Below are 16,262 nucleotides of genomic sequence, written 5' to 3'. Positions count from 1 at the left end.
TATTTCTCTGTGAACAAATATAGATCATCGAAATATTTCAACCCAAATTAAAAACCAATAGGCACTTGAAGCCTACTCAATAGACACTTGAAGCCTATTCATAATTATGAACCGTAAACGTCCGCCTAATGCCGCACCTGTGCTCCTTTGCCTTGGAGTAAATTTCATGTACAATTAGAGAGCTCCCTCTAAAAATCCCAACAAGAATTAAGGGTATGTGCCCTTATTTGCTGGTGAAATTTTTTTGTGAGAACACTTTTAGTTTGTGTCCAAAATTCCAGTTTTGTCAAGGGTATATCACATACACAGGGATCGATTGAAGATATATTACTTATATAGACTAGGTTAGACTTTTATTCAACTGAATTAATTATTGATACCAGAGAAGAGAGAGAGGGGGGGGAAGGTGTGTGTGTGGTGGGGGTAGGGGGAGGATAAAGAGAAACAGATGGGAGAGAGCATTGGAAGTAGAAAGGGAAGGAGGGGGGGAGAGTTCGAGATAGAGGAAATATCGAATGTAGGGGGAGGGGGAGAAGGAGACACTTAGGGAAGAGGAGGTTATATAGGTGGGGAGAGGGGGAGCCTAGGTAAGAGGTATGGGTTGTGCTTACTGGGGACAATAAACTAATTCATAATCAAATCATCTCCATCAGCATGCATCATTTATGTTTCATACATACAAACAAAGCCCCCCCCCCTCAATATAAAGTAGGCTGAAAAGAACAAACAGTGGCTCATTTTCCCAAAAAGTCCCTGTGTCCCCCTCCCAGGAATGACACCCATGCTTGCTTTTACTTACGTGGCATCAAATTCTGCAATCACTGAGACATTGGTGATGACTTGTTTACTCGCTGTGGTTCCAGTATTCCCTGTTCTCTTCATATGCCTTGCCGTTGATCTGTAAATGTATCAGGAGAATGTATTCAAATAACTTTGTAAGATATTATTGCTAGTATTAAGATTATGAATGTTTTGAGTCATCCAGTAGTATAAAATAGACAAAAATATGTGACATGATAAACGGGAATGAGTGGGATGTCACTAATATTGATTTTGAGATATTGGCAAAGACAGTGTTCAAATTTTTTTGTTTTATATTGTTTTCAGCCATTGATAATTTGCTCATAACTCGGTAACCAGATGTCCGATTTTGATGGGGTTTGCGTCAAAATGTGGCATTTGTACATTGTTAGAAAAGGATGTAAAAAAATCTGAATTGAAAATTGCCGACATGTGACTCATTCCCCTTGATCATGTCACATATGAATCAAATCTGGACTCACCAACAAATTTTCTAGTAACATTGCAACCCATTCACCGGGTCTTCATCAGACTGCGCAGAGACTTGACTGATGGTTTGGTCATGTGATGGTATTCGGCGAGGAAGTATTTAACAAAAACCAGGACTCTGCAGTCCGGGTCTGCAGTATTCACCCATTCAAAACTCTCTGGCCACCAATTCAATGCCGACGACATCATAATCTTTGACAAGGAGGAGAGGTGGTTTGAGAGGGGAGTGAAAGAAGCCATCCAGGAAAGAGCCAAGCAGCCAGAACTCAATAAGAAGGGAGGCCTCCGTTTCCTGTTACCACACGCCTGGGACCCCACTGTGAAACTACTTCCTCACCAATTACCATCACATGACCAAACCATCAGTCAAGTCTCTGCGCAGTCTGATGAAGACCCGGTGAGTGGGTCGCAACATTACTAGAAAATTTGTTGGCGAGTCCAGAATTTGATTCATATTTTTGTCTATATTATTGCTATTGTTATGGTAATATTTTGAAAGTCATGTGAGGAAAGTTTAAGATTATCCTGATTGGACCCAGTTTTGAAATATGGAATTATAAGGGGGTCTAGCTGAGGGGGATGTTACCCACACTGTCACAGATTTGGCTTTGAAAAGTCGAAAATCCAGAAGCTTCTGTGGGTGCTGCCCCTGGACCCCCTCCAGGGGGCTAAGGCAGCCCTCTGGACCACCAGCCGTTGCTCCTCCGCTTGTTTTACTCACTGCGCTGGCATTGTCGCTGGCTTTTTAAGGTTTCAGGTTTTTTGGCAATAAGTGAGTGGATCTCTGCACAATGATAAAAAAATACTTGTGTGGACCGGGTCTGAGTGTCTTCATCAATAAAGTCACCCATTTAAGGTTAGCAACTATTTTAAACTGTTGCGATTTAGTAGTTCACAGCATCTTGCGAATGGTAGTGAGCTTTGGCAAAAATTGCATTGATCATTTCATAGCGAGTGTATAGAAGAATTCAAATATCACAGATATACTTTTGTAGGTCTTGTGGTTCTTGAGTTATGTTATAAAGAGGGCTGAAACAACAACAATTTTGTAAAACGTACATAACTCATTTACAGCAATAAATCAAGTAAGTTTTCAAAGTATTAATTTGTAAAATGAATTTGTGCAAAACATCAAAGTGTTATTTTTCAATAATATATTGATTTAGATCACAAATTTTTTTTTTTACTGCTTCGACCAACAATACATTGTGTACCCTCAATATAGTCATGAAAAGTCTCTATGAATTTCTCAAGGATTACAGATACTTACCTGTATGCCTGAGAAGTGTTGTGTCCTAGCTTGAGCAAGGTACTATCTCCCTTGTCTCCACCCAGGTGTAAATTGGGGAGCTGTTAGAGGGCAGTCATACTGTGCTGTAGATCCTTGTTGCAGCTGAATATATGTTTGAAGCACTTCTTTGATAACTATTCTAAAGGCTCTTTAGGCCTATAAAAATGCCTACGTTTAAAGTTCTCATAGAAGTGCACTGTGGTCGCTAGATCATATAAATCTAATCTTCCGTAGGATGATTCTGCTTTTCATATCTTCTATTTTTAGATAATTTTTTTCAGGGTATTTCTTGGTGTGTTTGTTTTGTTATTCATTAATTAATAACTCAACAATAGGTTAAGATAATAAGGTAAACCACAAAGATCAAACTTATATATCAATGTGAATGCACTTTGTTGAGCTTTGGAAGGAGAGCGGGTTACAAATCTCAATTATGGTTGTAAAAAAACCTCTGTCCGTTTTCAACATTTCAGGATTATGTTTTATATTCAAGATTTATTAGAAAAGCTGAATTACATAGGGAGGAAACAAAACTTGCTATATATTTTAATTATTTTTGTCATACAGGATCAAAGATGTCTCAAGTTTGACTTTATATTTGACTGAATAAGCATTATTAAATATTTGAGAATTTTTAATATTGGTGCCAATTTCCGCTGCCATTTTAGGGGCCATCACAGAAGTACACTGATGACTGGGATGTTTTTTACCTTTACCTTATTTTAGAAGCATATTAGGCCCTAAATTAAGCCAAAAAGATATAGTCTCGATATATGTATGATAACTTATAGTCTTTTTTCAGTATTTGGCGGCCATTTTGGGCGCCATTTTGGGCGCCATTTTGAAAATACACTGACTCTTGTGATTTTTTTTTCTTTATACTAGAATTTATGCTGGGTTCTTTAATTGAGCTAAAAAAGTTAGTTTTGTTCAGAAATAGTATTCATATATGGTCATTTATTAGTGATTACCTGCATTTGGTGGCCATTTTGGGTGCCATTTTGAAAATACACTGACTCTTGGGACTTTCTTTTTCTTTATATTAACTTGAGTGTACATGTTGGGCTCTTTAATTAAGCTAAAAAAGTTAGTTTGGTTCAGAAATAGTATTTCTACATTACCAAGCAAACAAACATGTAAAGGCTTGTTCAATTCAAAGTACAAAGTTATCATGAAGGGTTTTCATGATATAATTTATATCAGATGTTGAAATATTATACATGTTTATCAGGAACATTTGTGTTTGGTTGTTTTTGGCATTATCATTTTATTTGATCAGTAATAAGTAGCCAAAGATATCATACCTAAAGATTACCAACTCAAAATTATACCATACATAACGCTATGGCAAATCTGTCATGGTTTATTGCCATGTATTTTGGGCATTTGTCTGCAAGAACCTGAAATTGAACAATAATTTGCATCTTTAAGCTTGATTGTTTCAAAAGTTTGCGCACACAGTGCCTGTAGTTAGTCTATCTTCCTCCAATCAGTGTCACTACTAGCTTTGAAGTTCAGTGTGTTCTTTGTTAGCTTAGCGTTACTTGATGCGTGTACATACTTTTACGCACGCGATCAAAGTGGCGCATATGTACACACAAGAAACCACGCTAAGCCAACGCAGCACATGCTGAACTTCAAAGCTAGTGCTGCTGACTGGAAATAATTAAAATGTTAGAATTGGTGCCAGTGAAGCCAGTTTGGCATCAGCACCACCATTTTGGCACCACTGACTCCATTTGTCCTGTGGGGAAAATACCCTGATACAAAAATGGCACCATACAATGGTGCCAAAAAGATCCCATGATGCCAAAACAGCACTATTATATGTAATTGGCACCAAAAATGGATTCAGTGATGCCAACAGTTGGTGCCAGTGATGTCAAATGGATTAAGTGATACTAAATAATGCCTTTTAACATTCTGCTTCTCCCAATGCATGAAATGTAATGTTCTCATTGTAATGAAATTTGTACCCAAATTTTCGTGCTGGTTCAGGCTTTTCTTACCAGTTGCATTTTTTTTTGAGTGGCACTAAGTTAAATCACTGATCGCCCCAATTCTCTTGTCTTTCATTTGCACAGAAAGCATTGGTTCAGGAAGCTGTTACACGGGACAATGCCGGGGAGTGGAATTCAGCAGCCAGGCTGTACTGTCAGTCACTAGAATACTTTCTTCCAGCTATTCAATGTAAGTCATAGTTTAATTATGAGAAAGGTTTTTAACACAATTTAACACACATAATATAATGAAACCGTGTGCAGTTGCAAAAATGGGTGGTTTTATTCAAATCAGTATAACTTGGGTTTAGTATAAGCAAATACAACAATAGATGTTCGGAATCTGCTTTTTTCAATGATATTTTCATTTTTAGCGGATTCCTATTTCGGATTTCGTACAAAAGAATGACAAACATGAGTTAGAATCAGCCTGTTAAAAAAAAGAAGCATGCAGTGATTTATAGTGCACTATGCACAGACACAATGCCAAGACGTTGATCCACAAGCCTCAGCACACTGTACAGGTTGTCGCTGACCACTATGGCCCGCATCATTCCATAAACCATTAAACAACAATTCAGAGACTTGCTGCTTCAAGAGCGCACATCCTAGACATTCCGCAAATAACCTTCGCAACCAGGATCAGCTCCCCAAGTTTTGTACGGAATACAACGAGACAAATTAGCAGTAAGTTCCTTGTCCATGGGAATATCAAGCTAACTAAAATTTGTCCAGAATTTGAACCTGCAACCTCTTGCATCATAGTCAAACACCTTATCAATTGTCATCATAAATAATATTGTTTCTTAACCTTTGTTGTATATCTTATCATTAAATTACAGATGAGAGAAATCACAGAAGGAAAGAAGCATTAAGATCAAGGGTAAATATTTTTGTTTGGTTTAATAGGCAGTATAGAGTACAATGGCTCTGGATCCGGGGAGCTGGGGACTGGCACCCCAATCATTTTAGTAGGGCCCAAGTATCCTAGTCCCTTCCAATAATTTAAGGAGAAATTCATATCGTCACGGGGTGGGGAAAAACCTCATATGTACTTTTGGCCCTTGAACCTGGATAAAACCTTGTAGGTGTAGACTTTATATTGAAGAGGTTGCTTCCCCGGGTTGCTTCATCCATGTTCAAGGGCCAAAAGTACATGCAGGAAATACTTCTGGCCCTTGAAAATGGATAAAGCCTTGTAAGTGTACACTTTATATTGAATGGTTTGCTTCATCCATGTTCAAGGGCAAAAAGTACATATGAGATTTTCCCGCCCAGTGACGATATTTAGGTTAAAATTCATAGAAAGTTTTCAATACTCACATTTTTGTTCTGTATATTTTGAGAAACTAAAAGGGCCTAGCTGTGCTTATCTTGGTGTAGATGGTAACATATCCTGCGGTAACATCAGAAACCACAGGTCCATTTCACTCAACTTTACAAAGCTTCGTAAGTCTCAAAATAGTTTGTAACTTACGAAGAGTCGTAAGTTCCATTTCACTAAATTTACTTACGAATAGAACTCTTCGTAAGTAATAGCGATTTACTACAGAGACCCTTCGTAAAGTAACGTCTAGTACTGGGTATTCGTAGCTTTGCGAACGGTTACTTGAGTTACGAAGAGTTAAAAGTTTAGTGAAATGGACTCCAGCGCTTTAAAATTATGTAGTAAATGTAAACATACCATGGTTGTGTAACTTTGTGAGAAATAGGCAAGAATATGTAAGATATTATCAAGAAAATTGACAAATTCTTGAAAGCTGGGTTTCCACAGGGTACAAAAATTGGTCCCATAGGCTTTCAAGTCATTATGATGCTGCCCATGATAGCCAATCCAAAATAAAATGCTGGAAATATGTTGATGACTTAACATTGGTTGAAAACTATTTGCACACAACCTTAGCAATTGTACTTAAAGAATATATGAAGAAAACAATATCAAGTTGAATTCAGTAGCGGTGTCAGTTTTTTTTCCACACTTACCTATTCTATCAAAATATCAATAACTTCGTTTTACATATTTTTTGGGTGGCAAAAATAATTACTCTATATCCTTTTAAAGGGGCATTTCGTGATCCACAGCCTCATCCCCCCACTTTTCCCAAAAAAAGTTGAGATTTTTACACCACTGGATACCTCTGGCTACATAATGTTTATGTACCAAATATTTCTTGCAGATTAATTCGTTTAGCAAAAATATCGCCAAATTTGAATTTCGTTCTGTTGCACCAGAACGAAATTACAACACATTGTCTATGGAGCAGTGTAATACACATAATCATGCATAACTCGCAAACGCAAAATCGGAATCAACTGAAATTTTGGAAATAAGCTTTTTTCGTGGATATCTACTGAAAAATGTCATAAAAAGAGGATGCTAGGATCACGAAATCCTCCTTTAAGTAAAAATTTCAATGTTAATTTTCATTATTATATTATGCAATCAATGAAGTTTGTAATTATTTTGTTCTTTTAAGGGACCTGTGCACTCTCAGAAATACATTAATTAAAAGTTCTGTGATTTCTTAATCATTCATGCAAGATATTTAAAAGTTAATTTGCATTTTTGATGAACAGGTACAAGATTACTTAGCAAGAGCAGAAGAACTCAAATCTCTTATGAAACCAAAGAAAATGCCTCAAGTGAAATACCATCCCTCAATATCAGATAAATCATCAGAGACTACCAATAACAGAAGTGCTAATACCCCAAGAAGAAGCAACAGTGCCGTTGAGAGTAGTACCACCGGTGCTAATAGCAGTTTTACAAGTGAGGATGGTGATGATAGTGCTAATACAAGTGATAGTAGTAGTCCTACGAGAGCTATCAAGAGGAGTAGCAGCAGTCCGGCACAATCTCAGTCTCCACAGCAACCATCATCGGATGATGGGACAGCAGATGTTGATCTCACCAAATCAATTCAGTTAGGTAAGAAATTGCACTCTTAGGTCATATGTACTTGGGTCCATTTCACTAAACTTTACGAAGCTTCGTAAGTCTCGAAATCGTTTGTAACATTTCACTAAACTTACTTACGAACGGTACCCACATTTGTAAGTAATAGGGATTTACTGCAGGAATGGATACAAACAAAAGAGTTAAAAAGAGATAAAGGTTAACGAAATCGGGTAAAATGTTAGTCACCAAATGTAGCCAAGAGACTAGCAACATCTCTCACAATTACTAAAAGATAAAAAATAAACCTGAGCTTTATGAACATAATGTAACAAACTTGCTGATCGTTACATTAACAGCAGTTTTCTAATTTGGCAACACTGTCATGTTGTTGCCTATACTGTATCGCGTCTCAAGTTGAGAGTTACGTCATATTGGATTTTATAGTGGCAGACTCGAATTAGTGCGTTTACGTGGTTGTAACCCCAGCATACGGATAAATCACCCTTCTATACGTGTGTGTATGCCCCGCGGGGTTAAGTTAGCGCGCACAATTTGAATATATATGCCACTACGAAATCTAACATGGCGTTAACTACTCTCAACTTAAGACAGACTATACATAGCTATTAACCTCTTGCTTGCAGCTCTGCAAATCCTGATTTGAGGCAATATGTGCTGGCAGGGTATTCCAAATGCCTGCAGAGTATGGGGAAATAATCTTCTATAGAAGACCAAATTGGACCTTGGAAGTTTTATGGCAAGGTTGTGTGACCTAATCAAGTGCCTTAGGCGAGAGTCAACTATATAAAGCTCTAGGATAAGCTGCACAAGAGGTATGCACAAGAGATCTTGTGCTCTTGCGGTAAAACTTGCAGTGAAAAAGAGGAAAATCCCACAGCTCGCCAGTGGTTGAATGTAGTGAGATTTGATGTAGATTTTATTTTTATCAAACCACTTTGACTCACAAACTTTATGTTACAGCCATCTTAAGCGGTTTGTCATATTTTACCAAATCATTACAGATGAAATGGCAACTGATGACCAAAGACTTGCACAAGCCTTAAGGAGAGTACACAAAGCTGAATTTGAGGTAAAAAAGAATTTGATAAATTAGCTATTACAAAGGTATCTATTTATATAAGAGAACTTATATAAGTGATAGTCTTTTCCTGCAAACTTTTGATGAGAGTGTATTTTAAGTGTACATTTTCGCGTGTTGAAACACACTTGTCTCTGATCAGCTGCCATTTGCCTTCAATGTCATGGTAGTACGCATTCATCAAAGGTTTACAGCAAAATATTATAAGACAGTGCTGATTAAAATAATATACAGTGACATTAATATGACACAAGTTTAATGTTGCTAATTTTGATTTTGAGATGGCAAAAAAATGTGCTCATATTCTTTTGTTTTCAGCAAGTGATATATAGCATTGTAACCAGATTTTAAATTTTAAATTCATTCAAAATGCAGCATATTTGAATGGGCGAGCTGCCCCCTGCTCCCTACCCTATGGGATGCTGTTGCCATAATATTTAAGAAATTTAGAACTTTTTGTACTTATTGGTCCATTTTGGATGGTTTTCATGAAAGTTTGCCCACCTTGAAAGATGCTTTGCCTCAATCCGACAAGTCCTGGCCATGCCACTATTCACAGTACAAATTACCATAAGGAGGTGTGCCGCAAATATGAAAAAATACCCACATTGGGCTGTTCAGTTGAAATCCACACTACCCCTGTGAAAGATTTTGGAAATATCTTCCACAGGGGGAGTATGAATTTTAAATAGAATGAACACTTTAGCAGCTCCATTTGAAACTCCCCCTCCCCCTCCCTCAGTGGAAGATTCAGGTTGAATCTTTCACAGAAGTTTCAGGTTGAATCTTTCACAGAGCATGCATGCAATTCAAATGGGGCCACCTAATGTGTTCATTCCATTTGAAATCACTACTCCCCCTGTGGCAGATATTTCCAAAATCTTCCACAGGGGCAGTGTGGATTTTAAATGGAATAGCCCATTTCACCTGACTGGAGCCCAAATTTCACAAAAAAATGAAATTTGTAAAAAATTATGTTAAATTGGGGCAAATATCTGGACCTCATGTTTAAAAGTGGGTCATATTTTATTGGAAAATTGATATAAATATTGGTCCACTGTCAGATTATCCGAGGCATGTCACAACCTAAACTTGATAATGAAGTTAACTGAATTCATGATATTCTGTTTCCTAATATTTGGGAATCTGTATTTCTTATTTATTTTATTTTTTACGCTTATTTTCTTTTAACTTTCAGGATGCCAGAGAGGATTATGATTTAGCATTAGAATTATATCAGGTATCCATCGGACAGCTACTACCTATACTTCAAAGTAAGTCAGTGGTGTAGCCAGTGGGCCGGGGTGGTCAGCTGGGGCGAGGCCAGGATATTGAGCGGTGCTCCCTTTTTTTTTTAATTGCACTTATGCTAAGCACACAAAATGTGTAATAATACTTCTAAATTTGGTCATAGTCAACGTGAATTTGGGCCTCTAATAATGATTCTTGTTGAAAAGCGTGTTATACTATTGACTTTCACTGCTTGGAGTGAGCTGAATTGATCAATTATGTATGGACATACAAAAATTGGTTGATTCAGCACTCCCTCCAGTACGGTGCCCAGAACATGTGCTCTACGTGCTTAGCTGTTAAAGTGTATGGTGCACTTCTGAATTTGTACACTAATTTGGCCAAATTTGAAATAAGCTCCACAAATATTTACAAAATAGACAATGCAATAACACTCCCTTAAATAAGTATAAATAAATCAACAAGTAAATTTTAAAAAAAATTCAGAACAACTGCATTGTTTTTAATCATAAACAAATCAGTGTGAGCATTTAATATCTTCTTGTTTATATATTTTTTCTTCCTGCAGTGGAACCCAAGGGACCTAGAAGAGATTTACTAAGTTCTGAAATTCAGAGATATATTTCCAGAGCAGAAGATTTGAAGCGATATCTGGAGGTAAGATACCAGAGATTAAATTTTTCTGGAATTATCTGGATTTTTGGAAATTGAGCCATTTTGGGGGATTATGATTTTTTCAAAGAAAGCATAGTGGTGCTCTGACCATCTTGCTAAGGAACAAATGCAAATACCTTTAAATGGTTGACTCAATCAGTTGTCATTAAGGGGGTACTACACCCCTCAATAAATTTGTGTCCATTTTTGCATTTTTCTCAAAAACTAATAACACACTGGTAACAAAATGTATGTATATTATAGGGGCAAGGAATCCAATTACTACACTGGAATTTCAGTGACCCTAGACAAGCGGTTCATTATATTTATGATAAGAAATAAGGTACCGCTAAGATGTACCTCATTTCCTATCATATATAGTGAACCGCTTATCTTGAGTCACTGAAATTTCAGTGTAGTAATTGGATTCCTTGCCCCAATAATACACATAACTTTTGTTACCAGTGTGTTATTATTTGTTGAGAAAAATGCAAAAATAGTCACAAATTTACCACAGGGGTGTAGTACCCCCTTAAGAAGTGTGATACATAACATTCATGAGTTCGGCAGACAGCTGAATCTGTATTTGTCTTTTGGTACATTTATGTTACGCATGAATTATTTTTGAATTAGCAAACAAGGGATCATTGGCGACGCTGTACCTATTATAGAGGGCAGCATATCAATATTTTAACAGTGATCATCATTGACTGCACTGGGCTGCACCATTAGCTAACCCTGTATGCCATCGTCTTTTGCTTACTTATCACACTGACCATAGTTTAAAAAAATTTATATGCTGCCCTCTTTGGGTAGTTGATCCCTTGTTCACTAATTCAAAAATAATAAAAAATAACATAAATATACCAAAAGACGAATACGGATTCGGCTGTTTGCCGAACTCATAACGATAAGATTTTATCACCGATAGTTATCCGTCTTCTTTGATTTAGGTGAGAAGAATACAATGGCAACAGGACAGACTAAATGAAGAAATGGGCTCAAAATCATTCAAAGAAGGTAAGACATTTTGGTACAAAAAGGATAGATATCAGCAGTGACACTGACATCTATTGGTGTCTGCATGTATAGTGCATAGCCTCAGGGCCAGAATTACCTTTTGCTGGCCCCTGGGCTTGGCAACATGTTTGGCCCCTGTGGCTCTTCGAATCAAAGTGTTACAACCCTACTGCAACGTAAGTTTTTTTCAAGAATTGCATGTAGTGCATAGCATCAGGGCTGGAATTACCTTTTGCTGGCACCTGGGCACTGCAACATGTTGGGGCCCCTGGCTCTTTGGATCGAAGTGTTACACCCCCACCCCCACCACTGTATCCTAAGTTTTTTCAACAATTGCATGTAGTGCATAGCATCAGGGCTTGAATTACCTGCTGGCCCCAGGGCACGGCAACATGATTGGCTCTTCGGATCGATGTGTTACACCTCCCCCACCCCCACCACTATAATCTAAGTTTTTCAAGAATTGCATGTTGTGCATAGCTTCAGGGCCAGAATTACCTTTTGCTGGCCCCTGGGCACGGCAACGTGATTGCCCCCCTGGCTCTTCGGATCGAGGTGTTATACATTCTTCAAGTTGCTTGAGTATCCTCAAATGATTTGACCAGGGCAAAATTGCATGTACATATTCTATACTTACATTATGGCTGATATGAACCTTTATATGACTATTTAGTGAATACTTGTGATAAACCTCTGTAAGTAATTTTGAGTTCAAGTGAATGCATTTATCATGATTAATAACATACCTTTTATTTCTCAAAGTGACTATGACATAGTCTATGGTGAGGCCAATAAAACTGGGGATGTGAGTACCTTTGTTTTTACTGGCAGTCATGGACTTTTTTATTTTTTCCCCACCAACCGGGGACTTCCAAAAACTGTGGATGTCACCGGTTGGTGCTACTTATGTTCCATTACCCCCTCTATCTGAAAATGCCAAAATGGCATTATTCCATCCAGGAACACAATGGGGGCAGTATTGATGACCTGGTTGTCTGAAAAAATCTCAAAAATCTGCCATTTTAGTCCCCAGTTAGTCGTGGAAACTCGTAAACTGTGTGTTGTGTCGTTGTGTGTCCCATGGCCAGTTGCCACTTTTCAGTCATTCATTCATTATTTTGCACTATACTATTTGGATGGTTTCACTTAACCATGTGCGCAAAATGTGAACAATGTGTCCCAGGGAATATTGAACTTGATTGTAATGTAGAGGCTTGAACAAAATTTTTAATCTTTCCCCAGAGTAGGCCAGTGCACATAAACATTGAAAAAAAAACCAGTGCATCCGGCCGGATTGGAACCGGCGACCTTCGTATTACCAGCAGGACGCTCTAACTAACTGAGCTTAAGAAATAATAACTGAGCTAAAAATAATAATTCAATGTAGAGGCTTGCAATTTCAGTTCACTAGAGCCCCAAATAATGTTGAAATTTCAGTTCATCAAGCCCTTATGTTGCCCGAAAATCAGTTTTCAGTTCCCAAAATTTAAGCTGAGTGCCCCCGGTCCATGTCTGTTATCTGTTTGTGCCAGTGCATCCGGCCGGATTGGAACCGGCAACCTTCGTATTACTAGCAGGACGCTCTAACTAACTGAGCTAAAGAAATAATAACTGAGCTAAAAATAATAATTCAATGTAGAGGCTTGCATTTAGAGCTGGAATTATTTCATTATTCCATGTTGCCCCGGCATGTTGCCTACATATATGAGAAAATGCAAGTAGCACACACACAAAAGCACATTAAATGTAAACCTAGATATTCCATTTAGGTGCTGTACTAATAATGAAGATTGGCAGTCATTAAGTATTTTACACAAAAGCAACGGTGCAATCTAAAAAGAAACATTATTATACATTACGAAGTAAAATCATTTTGAATGCGTCTCAAACCATTGCTCAAGCAAATAATGCCCACCTGCTGAAAATCGTGTGAAACAAACTGCCTTCCAAGTAAAAAGGTAATATCTGCTTTGCTAATTACCATCAGGTACTCTGTTTTACATTGGGAGAGAAGACTGAATCATAAACTACCTTCCAAGTAAAAAGATAGTATTCAGCTTTGCTTATTGCCATCAGATACATCGTTTTGCATTGGAATAGCAGACTGATTCATAAACTACCTCCCAAGTATGAAAACAGCATCATGTCATTTACTTGTTGATACTGTAATTTTACGTGAGCAAAAGTTTTTTGCCAGAAATCCCCGGAACAGAAATACACATAAATTGTATAAAACATACAAAAAGTTGAAAACACAATAGTAACTGTGTATATTGACTTAATTTGTAGGATGAGTGATTGTCAATAACTTCACCTTGATGTTGTTGCACTTCGATACCCTTTTCATGAAATACAATGACCTTTTGAATATTTTTGGCACGAAAACTTGCAGTGGATAAGCAGCCCATATTAGTAGTATTAGATATTGTGTAATAAGTGATAGAGTTATAGTTGGATGACACATGATCGCAGGCCCATACGCATGATTTTTTAGGGGAGGTGCTAATTTTGACCATTTTCGTCAAAGTGGCTACATTATGTGTAACTGACAGTAATATTTTGATGTAAATAAATGATACTTAAGGGTGGTCTATGAACTTGGACTTCATACATCGTCATCATCATAAACGCTTCTCGTCAGCAGTTTGACATAGCGCCATCAATAAAGTTTCTCGAAGTAGGTCTCTCTCTCTCGAAAGTTCAGTCACTTTCTTTATGGTTAAGTCTTCTTTGATTTCTCTCAGCTCTTTTTGAATTGCTGATATCCACATAGTTTTGGTTTCCCTCTTTGTCATTTTATGTGTCGTTTGTGTTCTTCAAGAGTTTGCTTTGCTGAGGTATCATCAGGTAGTCTCAGGAGGTGTCCTAACCAAAGGAGCCGCCTCTTCTTGATTTTATTACTCCACTTTGTTTCCTTGTTTTTCTCGTAAAGTTCTTGATTCGAGATTTTCTTTGGACTTTATTGATGTATTGCTTTGTCGGCACGTCTGATCTTGAGATTTGACGATTGTCAACAATGAAAATTCTAGTCAACAACAGCCCTATACAGAACACTGGTTGAAAGAATGGGTAGTTTCCAAAACTTCTCTAAGTGCTTTCCCATTTCAATGTTTTGTAGCAACATTTCCCAAAATGTTTCCCCAATTTATGCAAATTTATTTTCATTTGGGACAAAAATTATTTCAAAATATGTATATTTTGATCTCTTTTTGTCAAATATAAATCTCAGTCGCACATCTCAACTCAAACCAAAAGCAAAAATGCCCCCAAGGCAAATTGGCATGTCATGTGAATATGACTTGGGTTAATGTGACTTGTTATGATTTGTTATGTTAAATGAATCTACCTACAAAGAAACGGTGACAGCAGACGACACATTTTGATGATAAATGATCCACTATTATTATCCCTAAGTATGTTTGCAGACAAAATGTATCTAATCCATCAAAGCTGTGTATAAAGAACTGGTAAAGCTGAATATAAATGGTACCGCTATTGAGTCACAAATTGAATGTTGATTTAATATTGACATTGGGTAATGTTTGCCTTCGATGAAATATATGAATTCTGAATCATTCTCAAATGCTAAATTTACATGTTGCAGTGGCATAGCCAAGTGGTAGCCTCCCTCTTGCCCCACCCACATGATGGCTGCCCTGATATGTAAGATTTGTAGCCCTTTTATTGTACTTTTTAGCCTATTTTTGACCATTTTCGTCAAATTCCCCCCTTAAAAGTTGGCTTGCCACCTCTTTGCCCACCCTCTAAAAAAGTGCTGGCTACGCCACTGATTTGTTGGTTATAGAGTCATGCACAGAATCCCCTCAAATTTACCTTGATTGTACCTTGTCATTGAATATATTCCCCATATTACAGGTCAGGCGTCAACTAAAGACAGAATTACATTCATATTTTTGTACTTTCATATGACTGTTTGTGTCTGTGTGTCCATGTCTCTATCATCTACATTATGCATTACCATCACTTCTGAGGACTCCGACATAACAACACACCAAGGACTTCGCGTTTAACGAGGACTTAAACACACATCCTCGATATGGAAACCTCGTTAAACGGCAAAAAATGAGGTCTTATACCCTACTACACCCTCTATAGCTTAACGTTCTCGCAGTGTTAACATGAATCAAATTTGTTGAGCACATGACATGACAACACACTGAGGACATGCATACATTTGGACATCTTTTTTTTTTCAGGTCCCCGGAAGTATTTGTAATACGGGGGGATGTTTGTGTCTGTGTGTCCATTGTAATATCCTCTAAATCTAGTATGCGTCTCCTTGTACCTTCATTCACAAATATTACATCCATGTCTCTGTCCTCTGTTTGTGTCTGTGTGTCCATGTCTCTGTCCTCTGTTTGTGTCTGTGTGTCCTTGTCTCTGTCCTCTGTTTGTGTCTGTGTGTCCATGTCTCTGTCCTCTGTTTGTGTCTGTGTGTCCATGTCTCTGTCCTCTGTTTGTGTCTTTGTGTCCATGTCTCTGTCATCTGTTTGTGTCTTTGTATTCATGTCTCTGTCCTCTGTTTGTGTCTGTGTGTCCATGTCTCTGTCCGCTGTCCGCTGTTTGTGTCTGTGTGTCCATGTCTCTGTCATCTGTTTGTGTCTTTGTGTCCATGTCTCTGTCCTCTGTTTGTGTCTGTGTGTCCATGTCTCTGTCATCTGTTTGTGTCTGTGTGTCCATGTCTCTGTCCTCTGTTTGGGTCTGTGTGTCCATGTCTCTGTCATCTGTTTGTGTCTG

At 37.7% G+C, this 16,262-nt stretch overlaps 1 protein-coding gene across 1 annotated transcript in view; it reads left to right on the top strand.

Annotated features, from left to right (window-relative positions):
* The window catches only part of LOC140159143 (serine/threonine-protein kinase ULK3-like), a 194,594-nt gene that overhangs the window by 75,903 nt on the left and 102,429 nt on the right, over positions 1 to 16,262 (top strand). The window contains exons 8-14 of the mRNA XM_072182503.1: positions 4,666 to 4,771; positions 5,424 to 5,464; positions 7,159 to 7,510; positions 8,503 to 8,570; positions 9,778 to 9,853; positions 10,399 to 10,487; positions 11,438 to 11,504. Coding sequence (XP_072038604.1) covers positions 4,666 to 4,771; positions 5,424 to 5,464; positions 7,159 to 7,510; positions 8,503 to 8,570; positions 9,778 to 9,853; positions 10,399 to 10,487; positions 11,438 to 11,504 — 799 coding nt within the window. The remainder of the gene's footprint in view (positions 1 to 4,665; positions 4,772 to 5,423; positions 5,465 to 7,158; positions 7,511 to 8,502; positions 8,571 to 9,777; positions 9,854 to 10,398; positions 10,488 to 11,437; positions 11,505 to 16,262) is intronic.

The sequence above is a fragment of the Amphiura filiformis genome, chromosome 8, assembly GCF_039555335.1.
Source record: "Amphiura filiformis chromosome 8, Afil_fr2py, whole genome shotgun sequence".
Taxonomy (NCBI): domain Eukaryota; kingdom Metazoa; phylum Echinodermata; class Ophiuroidea; order Amphilepidida; family Amphiuridae; genus Amphiura; species Amphiura filiformis.
This window is presented reverse-complemented; position numbering and strand designations above follow the sequence as displayed.